Source organism: Enhydra lutris, unplaced genomic scaffold (assembly GCF_002288905.1).
Source record: "Enhydra lutris kenyoni isolate GAN:26980312 unplaced genomic scaffold, ASM228890v2 scaffoldscaffold25, whole genome shotgun sequence".
Classification (NCBI taxonomy): Eukaryota; Metazoa; Chordata; class Mammalia; order Carnivora; family Mustelidae; genus Enhydra; species Enhydra lutris.
Window position 1 is genome coordinate 17,854,833 of NW_019154109.1, and position 19,052 is coordinate 17,873,884.

Sequence of the window (19,052 nt, forward strand, 5' to 3'; positions counted from 1 at the left end):
TATTGTATCATAAACGAATCTCCTCAGTTATAAAAATATTTTATGATTCTTTTGGCTAAGAGATCATCATGCTACAAGTCTTGTTAAAGCTCAGGAAACAGCTCAGTGATGTCTACACTATTAGCATCCAGTTGATGTCCATTTTTTCTTATATTCATGCTCATTTTCCATACAAAAATGGGACACAGGAATAACCAAAGTCAGCCAGTGATCTTTCACAGAAGACTTCTAATCTGTTGCCTTCTAATGTAAGTGACTATTCTTGCCCTTGGAGCAATTTGAGATTTTGTTCTTTTTCCAGGCTGCTTATTAGAAGAGTTATATTATAACTGTTATTCTCAAAGAATTAAGATTTGGAGGCATTTTTGAATCCTCTGCAACTTCTGTGATACTCTGTAACACACTTCCTTGTGGAATAATGACCATTTTGGATAGCACCAAAGCATTTCAACAGTCCTGATGACATATTCTTATTGAATAGCACTAGGGAAGCAACTTCATTCTTTCTAAATCTAGAAAACATGAATATATTTTTGTCACAATACACATCGGAAATAAACAAAACCCAACACGAATGTCCATATGCCAGTAATTAATAAGTAAAGTAAATAGGTTGCCTGTTAACAGACAAACAATTAAACTATTTATTTCCTAGGGGTATGTAATGAGATTGTTATCACATTCCCATGAGGGAGACAAACAGATATTAAAAAGGTCTTTCCAATACCTGTATTGGCTAAGGCCAACAGCTAATTCAATAGATTCGATCAAAATCACCACTTCTTTCACTGCTCCTGATTTATGACTTTGGTTGTAGTTAGTCATCACTCATTGCAGTTTGTTCTCCAGTGCTCATAAATTATGCCTCATAAATAAAAAGATACAATCAAGGAAATCATATCAATTCATCTACAACCTTGCAGTATTTTTTCCCATGGCACTTAGACTAATGCCTTTTTAAAGGGTAGCCTATCGTGGGTTTCGAATATGTTTGAATAGCAATATGCCAAAACGGGCTTTGCCAGAACTGTGGTTACAGAGACTCATAGCTAAAAAGAGAAGGCCATAAATCTGAAATTACATGATTGCAAGATTATTTTATTTCATGAGAGGTCCTATAGGCTATAGTCATAAAGGACTAGCTTGCTGAAAAGCTCTGTGTAGCTGTCTATTTAACTCTCTATCTGTCTGATTTTCTTTCATCATCAAATGGACTTTTTCAGCATCTCTGTTTGCATGACACTTTACTGGATATATTATAGTTCTACTTCTACAGATATAGTCCCTGCATTCCAGGTTCCTTTCATCTGAAACACTTTGGATCAGACAAGATGGAACATGATTTTAATTGAGTTCTGGGACCCTGGGGAAGAAGGGTACAATAAGACATTGCCTTCCTTTCTACTGGTACTTTTGAAATTCAGAGATGTGAAGCTACTGAAGAAATTCTACGACACATTCCTTGCTAGAAATGGTGTCTTCTGTCACTTGGGCTTAGCACACTGCCTTGGTCTTTGGAGTCACTCAATATATATGAATATGAGGGAGGGAAAACAGGCTTCAGTGTTAGTGGGAAATCCTAAAATTAGCCTCAATTTGATTTTAGTGATAATAATGAGAATTTGGAATTTATCACGTACTACTTTTTATTGCCTCTATCTGTTCTCCTTGTGAGAAAATGGGAACCCAGTTCCATCCAGCTCTCATGGATGATACATAAAAGTAGTTAATGGGTTCACTGAGCACTTGCACTTTTATAAGTGTATTATATGTACTAATTTATTTCATCCTCCCAACAATCCAACTGAGTTGGCATTATATTGTCACTGGTTTGCATGAGGAAATAGGCACAGAGAAATTTCTGCAACTTGGAAGTGGTAGGGCTAGATTTCCAGTACAGGTACGTGATGTAAAAGCCCAAACTCTGAACTGTTTCTACATAAGGTCATTGAGGGAAGACCTGGGCATCTCTTCCTAGTGTTTGACTTCCCGCTCTGGGACTGTCGTAGAACCCTACAGGGACTGGCTGTTTCTTCACAGAGCAGCCTCAAAGTGAGATGGTGGGAATTACCACAAACATCATGGTGTCCATTCCTGCTCACATTTACCATGTTTAAACACTATGGCATGTTACACAGAAGCAAACATTATACACATACTTTCCATACTGCTCCAGACATGTAAAGGTAGTGACAGTCCATTATATTAACTAAAATAATAGCCATACCCTACCAATGTAACACTGGACACACATATATTCTCCACAGTAAGTTGCTAGAGTAAGCTAGGATCACAGTCACCGATTATGATTAACATTTTCGGAAGTAACAGTACAGCTAACTAGGTGAGGTTATTTAATCATCCATTAATCCAATAGATATTGACTGAACCATCCCATGTGCCAGACACTGTTCTAGGAGTTAAGGAGACAGCAGTGAACAAGGCTGGAGTTAACACCTGGGTGGGGAGAGGCAGTAAATAAACAAGCACAAAACGAATGGGTAACATGTGTTAGAAAGGTAACAACTGCTAGTTTAAACCATACAGGATATAGCAGCAGAGCAGAGAATGGTTGAATTACCCAGGATGTTCTCTCAGGAGATGATAATCACGCTGGAATGCTAAGGGCGAGAAGGAGGCCACCATGTGAAGAACTAGAGGGGAAATATTCTGGGCGAAAGAAGAGCAAGTGGAAAGTCCTTGAGGCTGTGTTCTCAGGAAGGCTAGTGTGGCCAGGCGTGGCGAGGAAGGGCCCAAGAGTGATCAGATGAGAACAGACCCAGACAAGGGAAAGTCCCTGTTGAACCAGAGAAGAGTTTGCATTTCATGGGAAGCCAAGGGAAGGTTCCCAGCAGGGAACTGACTTCATCTGATGTGTGTTTTACAGAAATAACTGGATATCGATTAGTTTTCATGAATTTATCTATTAGATTTTAACTTTATATGTGAGTGACAATACCTTGGCCTTTAAATTAACTTAAAGGTTACAGCCACCCTAGTGAGGTCTGACTTTTCAGCCCAGTTTTATGGGTAAAGAAACGAAGGCTTAGAGGGTTTAAATCACTTGCTGAGACTACAGAGCCAGTGAATCCTGGAGCCCGGATTAAATTCTGAGTCAGTTTACCTTTGCCGGGTCAGGATTCATGCCCCTGCTGGGGGTGACCTGAAGAAGCTGCGGTTCAGCAGAACAATTACTGGGCTTGGGTCTGAGCTCTGATTCTGCTACTTCTTGGGTGACTTGCACAGTCATTCAGGCTCCTGATCATATAGAGGGAATAAGAAAACCTATGTCACAGGACTATACTGAGGTTTTTGTGTAAGAACATCTCTATAAGTTTCCAAGGAATGGATTGGTGGATAAATACATTTATAAATATCTTTTTTTTAATTATGTTATGTTATTCACCATATAGTACGTCATTAGTTTTTGATGTAGTGTTCCATGATTCATTGTTTGCATGTAACACCCAGAGCTCCAAGCAATATGTGCCCTCCTTAATACCCACCACCGGACTAACCCATTCCCACCACCCTCTCCCCTCTAAATATCTTATCAAGATTTTGAAAGCCCCTGAGCTGTATATAAATACCATTTGGAGCAACGATGGGGTGGGTTTAAGGACACAGCCTTTGGAACCTTATTCTCAGCTTCAAAGTCAAGCTCTTCCACTCACCAGCTGTATCCCGGGGCGTGTTAACAATCTTGCAAATCTTGCCATGCATCATATTTCTAAATGTTATTACTAGCAATAGTCTTTATCTCAAATGGTTGTTATGAGTTAATATATGTAAAGCTCTTAACATATCACATAGTGAGCACAAAAAAATAGTAACTGTTATTATATTATTCATGTGAAAAGTTAGGAGAGAGTGACTTGACTGCTTGGAAGAGAAAGTGGGACTAAGTAGCAATTCTGCAACCCACTGCTGGGTCCCGTGGGGCTGCTGTAGATCAACCATAGACTGGAAGACCCTTCACCGCATTTCGAGTTTAGGCCACACCTCTGTGTGTCTTTCTCCAGGTACTTCTCTGCTCTAAAATTTTGAGCGTCAGAGCAAATATACACTTGACTTTTGAAAAATATTGTTTCTACATCAACATTTGAATCTTGGATGGCATTCTCTACTTTCCCTTATTATTAATGAAAATTTCTCAAATGCAACCCGAAATCTGAACGAAAGGAAACATTGGAGCAATTCACTGGATTCTTCAGAGAAAAGAATTTTACCTCCGGTTCCCATTACAAACATGCCGTCGGCATCAAGGAGAGAACTGCAGTCTCCAAGATGCGTTTAGGCTTCTTAGTGAGATCAGATCCATCAGCAGATAGATAAATCAATTCACAAGAGAGAGTCTCAACTATCTCCTTAAAGATGTCAATTGAAGGCATGTGATTTACTTAAGCATTTTAACGTTTTTGTTTCCACGTGTAGATTCAATTGCTTCATGTAGACCAAGACATTTGTTTAGAATGTAATGGAAATATACCATCAGTAAGTACTTAAGGGCAATCCTCTTTAAGCTTTCAGATTTACTTAGTGTATTATCAATAATCATGGAGTGGCGAGCCAAAGCTTTCCAGGTGATCTAGCCTGGAAAGGATTCTTTGTCACATACTGAGTGAGAAGCAGCACCAATCTGAGGTTCGGAGGGTATGCCGGGTATGCTCCCTTTGCCTCCAGATCCATCCTCTGCCCTGCTCTGTGCACTGGGAAATGACTCTGAAGGCTGCCTTAGGGATCTTCTCCTCCCTGTGGCTTTTCTCCAGCTGGATTTGATCAAGGGAAGGAGAGAGTTCAGTTTTTTAATGCCTCCTGATCCCTCTCTTCGGCACCCCAGTTTGTCAAGACTGCATTCTTTCTCTATGGGCACAGCCCCTCTTTAGTGGCAGTAGCATTTGCTGGGTTCCAGGAACAGCTTCTTCCCCTTTAGGCCTAGAAGGTAATAGCTTCTGGCTATTGCTGGGCCCTGGGTACTTTAACCTCCCTTGTTGATTCTCTTAATTCTGCCCATGCCTCCATAAATAGCCTTTTCATTTAATTCTCTTCAGAGGCCCCTTTGAGGATGCCATCTGTTTCCTGCTGAGATCCTGACACCAGGGAGAACATTTCCAAACCTTACACAGGCCCCAATAACAATGGGTGGGCTGAGATTGGAATTGGATCATAAGCATGGAGAGATTGGAAATGATTTTGTGAAACTGAAGAAATAGAGGAATAGTGTCTCCTCATGTCTGCATGGAATGATTTCAGTCAAGCACCACCTGTGCCGCTCAAGCCCGTCTGGCCAGAGAGTGGAATGAGAGGGGCTATGAGAGTGCAGAGAGGAAATCATGCTGTCCTTGAAGATAAGGCATTCTCTGTTCCTCTCTCTTTCTGCTGCAACATCACTTGGATATTTCAAATATCTTTCATCATAGCTTATACTACCATCCCTGTATTTTTATGGATATATTATTTATGGATGTGTTTATCTTATGAACTAAACTTTAATCCCCCAAGGAATAGAGTTCATGGTTTTTAGCCTCCTGGTCCAATCCTCGTAACTAGGCATACACTTTGAACATGGTGGGTGCTTAATAATAAGTTATTTAGTATTCAAGTACTAGGATAAAGGGAAATAAATAAAACATGTTTTATCCATTCCTGGATGTTTTTACAGGACCGAATCAGATGATTTGGGGGAGCCCTGATTTCCATGGTCATCTCACTGTTGGTGGAGAACCATGAGGGCAGGTTGGAATTACATATTATCTCCCTTCAGTCGGAGAAAATTTGGTTGCATTTAATATTTTATATCCAGAAAACAAGCTTCCAACACAAAGATAGGAGGATCAATATTGACTTCAGTGAAATATGAATTTGGGTTGCATCAGTGTGAGGGTGACAATCAAGGCATCGTCAGATGAACGACTTGTCTCAAAGGCAATGTAAAGATTGCCAACAACTGCAGCTGAAGAATGAATCCTAAGGGATGCCATGAGAGAGAAAAAGAATGAAAAGAAATGCACACATGTGAACTAGGGCATGCTCCTGAGTGTGCACACATACACGTAGGTAGAAATGATCTACTGTTGGAACAAAAAACCTGGTGGCAAAAAAAGACACCGTCCCTGTTCTGGTGGCAGAATTCTGATTTCTATTCATGGAACTGTCCTGATGGCCTTTAGTCTAAGCGGTAGCACTTTGGCTTTAAAGTTTTAGAACAAATGCACTGTTTGAGACAGACAATATCAATAAATCATTTAATACCTTGAGCTGTGGGAGTTGGGGGTGGGAGCAGCTTAGTTCTTGTGGGAGAGACTAACCAAACAAAAGCTTCCATGCTGGTCAGAAATACGTTAGCGAGATTAATACCTAATTAAATGCAAGTCCAAAACCAAACAGAAAACATGCTTAATACATTTTCTCTAAAAGTGGCACAGAAAACACTTAGGAACAGGATGGGATAAAGGTGATAGAAACAGAAAACAAGCCATCTGAATTGAGTAGATAGTCATAAAAGTGTAGACTCAGAGTTAGAAGGAATCTTAGTCATGGGTATGTGGGCAAGATATTTTTGTCCTGAGAAGAGAAATGGCAAGGACACAGAAGATTGGACCACCTGACTGAAGGGGCCTCACACCTTCAGAACCAACTGAGCTCTTGCTTTCTAGCATTATATTAGTGACTCATTGATAGAGACATAAGAGTTTTCTTAGCCTGGCTCTTTTCTGTCTTAGAAGAAAGTACCTCCATTTTTTTTTTTTTTTTAAATATAGTAGGGGATGAGGGTAGAGGGGGGAGGTGGCCCTACTATGCAGCAGGCATCCAGCTAGACATAGAAGATCTCTCAGTTCTCTTACCACACCCATTTTTTTTTTTTTCTTTTTTAAAGTGAGGCTATGAGAAATTAAGTGCCTTGGCCAAGCTGTGTGATCTGTCACTCAGTTTCCTCTGCTGGCTATAAGTATCTAAGGGGAAAGAGCCCAGGAATTGTGACTATTTCATAGTAGCCTGGTTGGTGTGCGTCATGTGCCGGGGCAGCTCTTGTTTCTGGATGACAGTGTTTCCCACATATTCACAAAATCTCGGCTGTGGGACGGGGGTGGGGGAGGTGGGGGGCTATGACCAGGCCTATTTGATCCAAGTCCTCCATTCTCTTGGTCACAGGACTATAAGGTGTTAGTTGGTTTGTGAGAGTCTGGCTCTTGGTTGACTTACAAATACTGAGAGAGAGAGAAGTCCTCTTTCCACTTGGAGGTGGGAGGGTCAGAATAATAATATAATACCTATCATACTTGCACCGGGTGAGTAGTTCATACGTGTGAGGCATTGGCCGAAGTATATTTACGTATCAACTCATTCAGTCTCAAAGCAAGCCCGCGAGTTCAATGTGCTGCAATCCACACTTCAAAGACAAGGAATCCAAGGCACTGAGAAGGTTTGATCAGGTAGTGTCAGGAGTGAATGTCTCCAGTGTCCAGAGAGGGTCTGGTGGGGAATGAAGCCAAATGGGGACAATCCAAGATGGAGGAAGGAGAGAAAGAATAAATCTGACAGCTTTGAGTCCTACACTTAAGGCTCCTGCGGAGGCTTGGAGTTTGAAACTTTTCCTTGGTTTCAAAGAATGTCTTCTGTCCTGGGGCGCCTGGGTGGTTCAGTGGGTTAAAGCCTCTGCCTTTGGCTCAGGTCATGATCCCAGTCCTCGGATGGAGCCCTACATCGGGTTCTCTCCTCCGCAGGGAGCCTGCTTCCTCCTCTCTCTGCCTGTCTCTGCCTACTTGTGATCTCTGTCTGTCAAATAAATAAGTAAAATCTTTAAGGAAAAAAAAAATATCTTCTGTCCCTTTCCCAGTAGGTGAGCAGAAACATTTCCTTTCGGTTTAAGTTGGCTTTCTATCACTTGCAGTAAAAATAATCACGATACCTTACTGATGATGTACGTTTTCTCAAGAACCCAAATGGGACTCTTACATGCAGTAAGCAAAAAAATGTTATTTGTTGACATTTATATTTTATTATATATGTACTTTATTAAATACATTTATTAGTTAATAAATAAATTGGGTTTCATTAGGAAACACCACTACTGATATTTCCACGTATCCATTTTGGAGGTAGAGAACCATACAACTATTGATTGTCTGAAGCTGGTCTCATATACTCACTTGCTTTGATACCAGTTAAAGCTAAACACGATCAGAAAATCAAATTACTTAGGATCAGAATGCATTCTGCCAGGTTTTATAAATTACAGATTCAATGAAGAGAAGCTGAAGTTTGATGAGAATTTTCTACAGTGTATGGTTGTAGATCACCCCCACGGAGGCTCCTAGAATTCAGAACTGGGGAGAGCTTCCATTTAAACACAGGGAGAAACCACTGAGAGAGGTTGTTTTGCTCAAGGATCCATACATAGTGAGAGAAGGACTCAAAGCTGCTGTCCTTTCTCCTCTCTTCCAGCTCGTCACCCACAGTTTGTGGGGTGCACAGAGAAGTCCCCAACAGCCCCTCCTGCAATCCTCACAAGGATGTTTTTGGCAAGAACGGTGAGGATCCGTCCCCTCGTCTGTCTCCTTCTCAGCCCTCCCTTCCATCCTCTTTTGGAGCCTGAAATTGTGTTAGAAAGCAGCGGGCAGCTGCCATCCTGTGTGGCCTCCCGCAGCACCAGCCCCGAGATCAGCCCCACACGTAATGAGTCATAGGGTTTCCTCTGAGGCTGACCTGTCACTTCTCAGTCACCCAGTTACGAGGCCCTGGAAGCCTTCCAGTCTTCGGAGATCGCGTGAGCGTGGGTGCTTATTGCAAAAAGCTGTCAAAGTGGGGGAATTTTCAGGAAAACTAATTAAGTCACTGACAGCATGATCCGGTGAAAGGGGGAGCCATGGCAGGCCCTAGCAAATCCGCGGTGAGTCATTGCCTTAAGCGAGAGTATGAATATGAATGCACGATTACTGGGAGCCACGCATCAGCTGCAGCTCCCTCCCTGCAGGTAAAAACTGAAGCTGCTTATGGAGCAGACTCACATCCAGGCCCCTCTCCCAAGGCTGTGCAGAGACCGTCGTCTTATTTTCGTGCTGAACAATTAAGGACTTCCCCACACAGAATTCGGAGGTTTACACCTTATAGATGAGTACAGCCCGATTTTGAAAGCATTGAGGATAGAAACGAGTATTGTCTATGGAAAGTATCACATTGGATTTTGTAACTATTCTGTTGAACAGGAAGCCTGTAATCTCCAGGTAAAGGGAAAGATCTGTGCGCTGAAGAATTTTGGTAAAATTCATTTCGTAGTTTTGTAAAAATGCATCTCATTTATGTGTGAATCATGCACTGACAGTGTTTTTGAGGATTCGGTTTTGGTAAACCAAATTGTGTTTGAAAATCACTGAGAATGCTTGTTCTCTAATGAGACTCGTAGCGTGTGCTTCTGCAAAGACACCACATCCATCCCGTGAAACACAAAAAGGCACATCCAAATTTCTACAATTTCTATTTTAGATCTTACTGTTCTTATTAAAGCTGATCCTTCAGAATCTCTGGAAGCTGTGTCGAAACGAATCCAATTAGAAAAATCCCATTCTAAGTGGTGGAGAACGTTACAACTTTTACTACAAAAGGCCAGGTCTCCCAAGTGAGAAACAAAGCAAAAGAAAATGCCATCAGAAATCAGACAAAATCCATGAGGAAGAGTAAAAGAAATTACTTGAATAACTGAGACATGAACTTTGCAGATAATATATTCTGCCCCCCCTTCAGTTTCATACTAAAACAATAGGACTCTTGTTTCGGGAAGTCATGGGTAGAGCAAGGTAAATAGGTTGGTCATCAATTATCAGCATGTAAATTAGGCGCTAGTGGGGACCTGGGTTCACTTATTTAGGCAATCGTTTTATGAAGGTTTAGGACTGTGATTCTCAGCCCTGGCTGCACATTAGAATCACCTGGGGACCTTTTGAAACGCACTGATCCCTGGACCCATCTCAGAATCAGAACTACAGGGGGCTGGGGCCAGAGCATAGGGAATGTGGTTAAAGTTCCCCGGGTGATTCTAATGTTCAGCCAGGGCTGAGAGCCACTGAATTAGGAAATCACCACCTGAAAATCTGGCTTAAGTCACAGAGCAACAATGCTGTATCCTCTGCAGCAGTATTTCTCAAAAGAAGGGAAAAAAAAAGGGCTGTGGATCATCAAAGCTGCTTGTTGAAAATATAGATTGCTGGGAATCCGCACCCTCACCCTTTGGAATCTGCACTTTGAACCTGCTCTTGTACTTGAAACACTCGGAGCCAGTACATTTAAGATGTTCAATGTTGAGGAATTATTGAAAACTTAGAAGATGCCTATAATATCACATGGCTTTTGTCCACTTTCAAACGTGACAGTTACCAAGCTGGTTCTATGACCTGTTGTCAGATAAGTGACACTGGCTGGACTTTACCCTCCAAGGTCTCCTGGAGTAAAGGATTCCCCTTTTGTTCAGTAAGAATCCCTTTCTCCATATAGTTCCTGTCCCTTCTGTCTGTCAGAACTCATCTACTCTGTAGCTTTTCTCCCAAAGCTCTATCACGCCCAGAGCTCCATCTGTCAAGTGATGGGTGAACTTACACTAGAAGTGCTGTCTTGGTTTTCCCACATTATAAATTTTGGCAGCTGTCTTCGATGACTTAGCTCCAAACCAGAAATGAGGATAGAGGTATAGGGTCATGTAAGAGCGTGGTGGACAGCAGTGTCTGACACCTTCGGGGCACACCACATGAAAGACCACCTACCCAACTACAGATCATCGCCACTTTTTTGATTAACAGGTCCATACCTCTGGGCAGTTTTCCAGTTCTCTGGTTTGATTCCCAGAAATATAAGTTACCTAAAAAATACAATCCTCTGCAGAAGGGTCAAATCATTGACAGATGTTGGGTGAACCAATGCCTCTAGGACCATGAAGGCATTTTCTGAAAGGCAGCTTGCCGATGAAGTACCCTCATACAGCTTTGAGAGCAATGCAAATTCATCTCAATGGCAAAACGTTCTTTTGTAAAAGGGAAATCAATTCTTTTAGTACATTACTTCCTAAATGGCTTCTGTAAGATTAGTCAGGGTCTATATAGACTCCGCAGTTACACAGGCTAAATACATCTGATATTTTAGTTCATTTATTTCAGCATTTATTCTATACTTCTCAAAATATTTCCTGTAAGAACCAGGCTTCGGGCAGATAGGCTAGACTTTACCCTCTGGCTTCTTATTTTGTAACAAGGTAGGATTAGCTAATAAGTGCAAATCTGAGGTCAGTTTGTTATGGAAAAACCATTAAATACTCCATCGGGGGGAACGAGTTTGGAGGAGAAGCATGACCCAGAGCTGACGGAGTTACAGAAGAAAGAGAACTGGCTGAGGTCTACTCTCCTCTGAACTGGGGGTCCCTGGGTTCCTGCTTGTCCTTAGCTCCGGGTAAGAGAATGCACTAGAGCTAAGACAGGTGGGTGAGGTTTATCATGCCTTAGAAAACTGGCATAAGACTTCTATGGATCATCTGCCAGTTACTGAACCCAATGGCACGACATAACGCCAAAGAAGCTATAACCGCTGGTTTGCTTTCAGGATCTATGGGTCATTTAGTTTCATCTAATTAGAAGCCAAAGATTACTTGCTGATTCCATTCTGCTCTGCCACAAAGATGTGCTTTTATTCATAAGGGAGAATAGATCACTGAGAATAGAGGAATCTTTGATAATTTGACACTTTTTAAGTAAAGATGAAGAGAAAAGAACAAAAGTGTGGCCTGCTACATAGATTCTGGCTGTTTCTAATATTATTTTGTTTCCAACTGTGGTATCAATAGGCATTTTGTTTGTTTATGATAAAAATCACATATTTTCCCTAAACCCTTGGGGCCTGATGTGTTTTTAAATAATTTCGTTTTTTTTACCAGATTTTACAAAGGTAGTAAAATACCTATACTGTATATTTTGTAATATCCTCAGAATGATCTGATAGTAAAATACGCCATTTCTGTAGCAAGACATAAATAGTCACATTAGTTGGGATAAATAAATGCTATAGTCTCCAGTTTGTTCAGATTGTATTTTGCTGCCAAATGAGTTGTGCCGAACCTAGAAAAAACTTAAAGATTTGGAAACAGAGAGAAGGGATTATGGATGCATATCTGTGTATTTCTCTAAACCATTCAAGGTTCTTTTTATATTTTCAATTTTTACTAACTTCCTTGGGTAATTTGTCTCACACGTTATTGGCCCAAAATATACTCTTCTAACACTTAAAAAATGTTATCTCTAATCACTGCACTCATCGATCAGCTCAACATATTTCTGGTGACTTAGTGATTTTATTCTTTCTGGTTATGGTGAGCTTTTCAAGGTTCAGTTTCCTCTTTTAGAAAATTGCACTTGGGGGAGGTTCCATAGTGTAGTGGTTATCACGTCTGCTTTACACGCAGAAGGTCCTGGGTTCGAGCCCCAGTGGAACCATGGGAGTGAGACTCCTTTTCTCGTGCACTAAATAGAAAATTGCACTTGGCATTGTGCTTGGCACTTAGGGCTTGTATCAATCAGCAAGCTTCTGACTACAAGCAAGAGGAACTGGTTCTGATTTATGCAAAAGGAAGTTTATTGGGAGTGCATGGGATTAGGAGAATGGTTGAAGAACCATGCCTTGAAATAGCAGGGGTAAGAAATCTTTTGGATTGAGGTTACGGATCTTTTATCAGGACTTCTCATCTCCGTCTTTTTTAAAATTTTGAGTCACTGCGCAGAAGATGAAGCTCGGGGCGAGTATGAGGGGTAGAGCATGGCTTCTGTGCCTACTCCTCGGTTAGGAGAAGCGTGACACATTCAGTGACTGACACTCCCCCCTAGACCTGAGCAAGGGGTGGGGGAATCACCCCCCTCCTCTCCCTCCCCCGCCCCCAGAAATGGAGTTGCTATCATAAGAAAAATAAAAAAACATTCCGAGAGCAAAACAAAGTAAACTTAACAGAAGTCCTCTAAGGGTTTCAAAATATTCTCAGAATATTTTTCTTAATTCATGGCATTTTAGGCATATGCAAAATCCTATGTTTTAGACTGCTCTCATACAAAACATGCTTCATCCCCGTGCACAGGTTTGTTGTTTTCCGGTAGACATTTCTCCAACACTCCATATCGTTCTTGAGCACAGGAGTGAAGATACTTGCCACTGGGTTTTATTTTATCTTGGTATAATTAAGGAGTTATTTTCAAAGTGATTTTTTTTCAAAGATTTTTGTTTATTTATTTGACAGAGATCACAAGTAGGCAGAGAGGCAGGCAGAGAGAGAGAGAGAGAGGAGGAAGCAGGCTCCCCGCTGAGCAGAGAGCCCGATGTGGGGCTCGATCCCAGGACTCTGGGATCATGACCCGAGCCAAAGGCAGAGGCTTTAGCCCACTGAGCCACCCAGGCGCCCCTCAAAGTGATTTTTTAACAAGGAGTGTTTCCTGCCAAGGCAACACTGACGGAGGGATGCTTAATGGTAGAAATCACTTCATTAATAAGGAATGCAAATACCTCACCTGAAATTTACATAGGAATAACAAGCATGTATCCCATGGTTCAAGAACCAAGAAAATGAAGAAGGCAAATGAATATGGTCTTTCCTCCCTCATTTACTGCTTAAAAAATTTTAGAGGATATTATTGAATTCCTTAAGCCCCATGTTTCTTTAAGTGGTTTTTCAAATTGTAAGGCATTTTTACAGGCAGGGGCTGATGTGTGCCTACAGTCTCAGTGTGAATAGTTGATAATACACATTTCTTACCTGATACTCATATTCTGTGAAAGGCGATAGTTCGGAATCCGTAAAAGAGCTTGCGCTTCCGTTGTAGGCGAGCACCGGGTTTGATTTCCCAGGTTGAGTTGTTCTTTGTCTTCTGTATAGCTCATAATATAAAACTTTTCCATTTGGCTGAAGTGGTCCCGTCCACGAAAGGGCGACTGTGGGCTGGAACCCCCCTGGAGCCATCTGTACGTCTAGATGTGGCGGGAGCTGCATCAGAGGCGCAACCTCAGGGGTCTGTAGGGACGCCCAGTCACTTGAAGCACACCCCAGCATGGTGCAGGCTTGAATTCGAACTTCATACCTTCAGGACACAAGGGCGAAATTACCCATTATCAGCAAAACAGGTTTTCAAGGGAGGAATACAAGACTGTTTCTCAGGAAAAAAAAAAAAAAAAAGACCATTTGCTGAAAAGAAAAAAGACAAATCCATTTACATTTATTCTTATCTACAGCTCATCCTTTTAAAGAGCAACGATGTCCTCTTTCTATAAAAAAGTGCGAACATGTTAAATCCTCCTGGCTTCCCAAACTAAAACAAAAATTCTCAACTGTCTGGAAAGGGTGGCCACGATTCTTCCCTGTAACAGGAATGTAAGGAATACATTCACTTTCAAGGTTCTCTCCAACATAAAAAATTCTGGTATTCTGCAGAATTACTTAACACAATGATGAAGAATGTAGACCTTTGCGGGGCATGAACCAGTTCTCCGTAGCCCTGGGCTCTTTCTATCTCTGCAGCCGGAGCTAAATGATTCCCCAGGAATGTTTCCAGGTCATGAAGGAACATCATGGACTTAAGGTTTCCGTGGTAATAAATCCCCTCACCTGATACCTGACATCTTAAAACAGGCTCTCTTACACCACACAAAGACCTTTTGGGGCCAAAGTTAACCCAGCTACAAGCTAGATTATCAATCATGGAGACACCTTATCACCACCCAGTTAAACTCAACCAATCAATTATGTTTTGCCTCATAGTTGGTCTCCTGCCACCTGGAAAGGTCTATTTACATAGCTGGGACTTATCCTTTCCAACAAGAGGGGCTTTTGTTAGTATTAAGTGCCTACAGCAACACGTAAGTGCTTTATTCCCTCTGCACCCAGGCCCCACTGATTTTATGACACCTTGATCTTCCCTCCAGCTGCAGCCACTTTTTTTTCTATCTTTACTTCTTTGGGTTCCAGCTTTTCCTCCTCTCTTTGCTGCTTTCCCTCTTAGTGCTGCTTTCTGTTCTCTTCCTTGCTTTCTTTCTATTCCCCATGTCCTCTTCTTTTTCCCCCCTCCCCTTCTTAATTACACGTCTCTCTTCCTTTGTGGCATCTTTCCCCTTTTCTGCTTCTCCCTCCTGTCTGCTCCTCCGCTGCTCATCTCCGCTGTGATGGGACTACTGGTTTACGGGTGCATCGGTGCATCCGTGTGTTACGGCACTGACTCCTAACCAACTCTGGGAAGTCCATTTCAATTTTCCATACATAGATTATTTGTTTTCTGGATTATCTGTGGTAGTTTTAAAATTCTGGTTCACATTCCTTTTGCTACTTGAGTATTCCCATGCTCCTCCTTCCTACTGACCTTCTGGAGTTACCCCCAGGAGGACACACTAATTTGCAGTATTCGGTAAGCATTAAGCTGCTAGAAAAACCCCAAACTACATGAACCCCAGCTTCATATAGAAGTGATGTGTTGTTTCAAGTCATGAATGTCACTTATCTCTTAAATGAGAATGGAGAGTGCAGAGACATCTCTTGTCACCTTAAGTATCATTGTTAGGTTTATCAGATGATCAAATCCCCCCCACCCCAGCCTGTGAAAAGTGCTTCTTTCACACCTGGAAACCTTTTTATTTAGAAACCTTTTTGGCTAAGAGTTTCAAAGGGGAGCAAGCTGATACGATTTTTTCAAATTTGCAAGTACCAGTCAGGTAAAGAGGAAGCCAGTATAAAATGCACAGCTCTGCAGCTAACCTGGGTCTTTGTTTTAATGCCCCAAATCAGAGTAAGATAAAAGGCAACTCACACGGTATGTGGATTAGCTATGAAAGATACCTGCGGAAGTTTTAATTATTGTTTAATATTTAATGCGACCTTAAATAATTGTCATGAGTAGATTCATAAGACCATGAATGTTTCATTTATTTTTTTTTATTTTTTTTTTTAAAGATTTTATTTATTTATTTGACAGAGAGATAGATCACAAGTAGGCAGAGAGGCAGTCGGAGAGAGAGGAGGAAGCAGGCTCCCCGCTGAGCAGAGAGCCCGATGCGGGCCTCGATCCCAGGACTCTGGGACCATGACCTGAGCCGAAGGCAGAGGCCCCAACCCACTGAGCCACCCAGGCGCCCTGAATGTTTCATTTAAACAACACTATATATCAGAGATAATTATAGGAGGGATCCAATCTACACATCAGTAGATTACAATAATAGCTGAATTTTACCAGTGGTGGTTGGAAATCAACACTCTTTCAGCCTTTAATTTTTTTTAAGTGGTTCTGTTCATTTTACTAAATTTTAAGCATAAAATGTCTTTTATTACTCTTCTCGCTGGGGATGTAAGTTACTTAAAATGTGATAGGGAAAAATGCCAAGTAATTCTTCAAGCTAGAGGAAAAGGGCCAGTAGTAAGATTCCTTCTTAGGGAGAGCAGCACACACCCATGCACGTCAGAGAGCCCCAAGGGGACCATTGAGAAACAGGAGGTAGCAAATCGGCACCATCCTGGAAAGTCATGAGATCAGAGCTGGGGGAATCCCAAGGGGTTGGGGAAACAGAGTCGGATGAGTCTTATTATCCCTGCAGGAAGTGCAGGATTCAGTAAGCAGGCTCTCCCCCAAACAAAATTTGGGTCGGTCCAACTCTGGCTAGTAAGAGCTCTTACTGGTACTTTCTTCCTCTTTACTATAATACCTACTTTTCTTCAATGCCTGGATCAGATGACACCATCCGGGTTCTCACAACTGTCCAGGGGCCTGGATGTTTTCAGGAGGGACTGGACTCAGGGAAGGGGCCCATCTCTGCAACGTGTTCCCGACATTGTGGTGAACTGCAAACATTTCTGAAAAACTGACTTTCAGGCTGTCACCTGTGAGAATTTTGCTCTCTAGGAGTTACGCAAGCAAGTTTGGACAGGATGAGGACGTGTTCAGTCCACTGTCAATGGTTAAGTGGTTGGGGGTTGGAGACATCCCCCATCTTGCTTCTAGAGTTTTCATTTGAACAGACTGAGGGCTCACAGTGGCTTATTCTTAGCGAATCTGAGTTGGCCACTTACCTGTGAAATGGCTTCAGCTGGTCTACTAGGAGTGACTGTGTGTCAAAAGAAGTATGACTTGTATTGATGTGTATGGTTTTTGTTTCTTTTGCAAACAGCTCTCGGATAAAGAGGGTGTAATTGACAATATCGCCATTTGTCCTCACCGGAGCATCCCAGTTCACTAAAATCTCTTGTGGGCCCTTGGCCTTCAGTTTTGGAGGTTCTACCCCTGAAGGTGCTGAGGGGCTGGTTCTGTCTTTGACAAGTGGACTCAAAACACCCCCTTGGCTGTTGTTGGCAGTCACTGTGTAGCCATACTCCACGCCTGGGATGAGAATGAAATCGTGGTAGCGGGTTTCCAGGCCAGTATAGACAATGGTGCCATCCCGTCTAAGTTCATAACTTCTGATCTGGCCGTTTGGGTTTCTGGGAGGTTTCCAGGTGATTTCTATGGATTCTGAGCCTGTGACTTGCAATTTTGGAGGCTCCATGTCCTGCGGTGGGGCCTCCAGGGTCCAGGCTGATCTTGGCGCACTCTCTGTGCAACCTCCGTTAGTGCAGGCTTCCAGGGAGAAGTTATACTGAGTATAAGGTTGGAGGTCAGAAACCAGCAGGGACAGGTTCTGCCCAGCAAGGTACTCCTTACCATCCAATTTAAGCAAATATTTAGTGATCTTTCCATTTTGAACCGACGGTGGTGACCATGATACATTTATCTGAGTAGCGCTGAGAGTCCAGAGAGCTGGAGGGCTGACTCCTGCTGGGGCAGCCTCGGGTGTTGTGACGCTGGTGGGTTTGCTGGTCGAGCAGCCCCCCGCCGAGCAGGCTATGAGGGCATAAATGTAGGTAGAAAACGGAAGCAGCTCTTTGTCCGTATAATTGAAAGTCACAGCATCAAAGCTGAAAGGATAGAGCACTCCATTCCTCTGAAGTTTGTATGACTGGATAATACCATTGGACTGTTCGGGGGGGATCCAGGAAATCAGTAGTTTTGGGGGATTCATAGATACATAGGCTACCTCAGGTGGAGAGAGACCTTCTGGAGGTGCCTGCATTGTCCTTACTATGTGCCAAGAGCTACAGGTATGGCCTGCTGAATTCCAAGTGTGGATTTTATATTCACACTGCGTCCATGGCTGCAAACCAGTGTCATTATACATAAATGTGTTCCTTTCAGTATCATATTCTGTGAAAACAATTTTCTCATCGGCCTGGATTGTCTGATTTCCCCAAGCTTTTCCCTCGAAGCACCTGCGAATGACTTCATAGCGAATTATCTTTCCGTGTGGGTGGAGAGGCTCAGACCAGCTCAGCTCAATGCTGGTGGACCCCACAGACCGGATCGTAGGGGCTAACTGAGAGTGGGGAGGGGCTTCCTCTGTCCACAGGGGCTGGGGCACTGAGTGTGCACAGCCCGCCTTGGTGCAGGCCTCCAAGGTCAGCGTGTAGAGGCTGAAAGGGACCAGGCGTCGGAAGAGAAACTGACGATTCAAGCCAGAGTACTCCAGGATACCCTCGCTGAAGATGTTGTAGGTCTGCAGGAAGCACAGAAGCAGAGGGAAAATAATGTGTAGCATATGATTTCTTGGTGTAGCTGTTTTGTCCCTTTTAACCTTCTCTCCCTCCTATTCCTCATCTTGATGGTCCTAATCCAGATGAAACATTCTGATATTAATTTTGGGAATGTGATCTTTTCTAGTTAATGAAAAGTCCACAAAAAGAAGAACAATGGTTTCCTTTGCCTTTTTTTTTTTTTTAAGGTTGGATATCATATAAGCACATATCTAAAAGCTAAGGACTATTGAAGCTGATTCTTCGACTTAAAAGGTCAAATACGTTTCCTCCCATTTTTATTTTTTTAAAGGTAAGGAACAGTATTCATATCCCCTGTTTTATAGATGATGACCACTTTGGATTTCATTCTGAGTGGGATAAGTAGGGCCTATCTACATTGTCTATCTCTTTGTAGCATTTACTGGGAAATTGAATTATATTACTTAACCAT

General features: G+C 42.3%; 1 protein-coding gene and 1 non-coding gene across 2 annotated transcripts in view; one reads left to right on the forward strand and one right to left on the reverse strand.

Moving 5' to 3' along the window:
- LOC111151119 (usherin) overlaps positions 1-19,052 on the reverse strand; it is a 680,307-nt gene that overhangs the window by 29,019 nt on the left and 632,236 nt on the right. Inside the window, exons 62-63 of the mRNA XM_022508904.1 lie at positions 17,066-18,582; positions 13,775-14,096 (exon numbers count right to left, since the gene is read on the reverse strand). Of these exons, the coding sequence (XP_022364612.1) occupies positions 13,775-14,096; positions 17,066-18,582 (1,839 nt within the window). The remainder of the gene's footprint in view (positions 1-13,774; positions 14,097-17,065; positions 18,583-19,052) is intronic.
- TRNAV-UAC lies at positions 12,398-12,470 on the forward strand. The gene has a single exon. It is a non-coding gene; the product is annotated as a tRNA-Val (tRNA).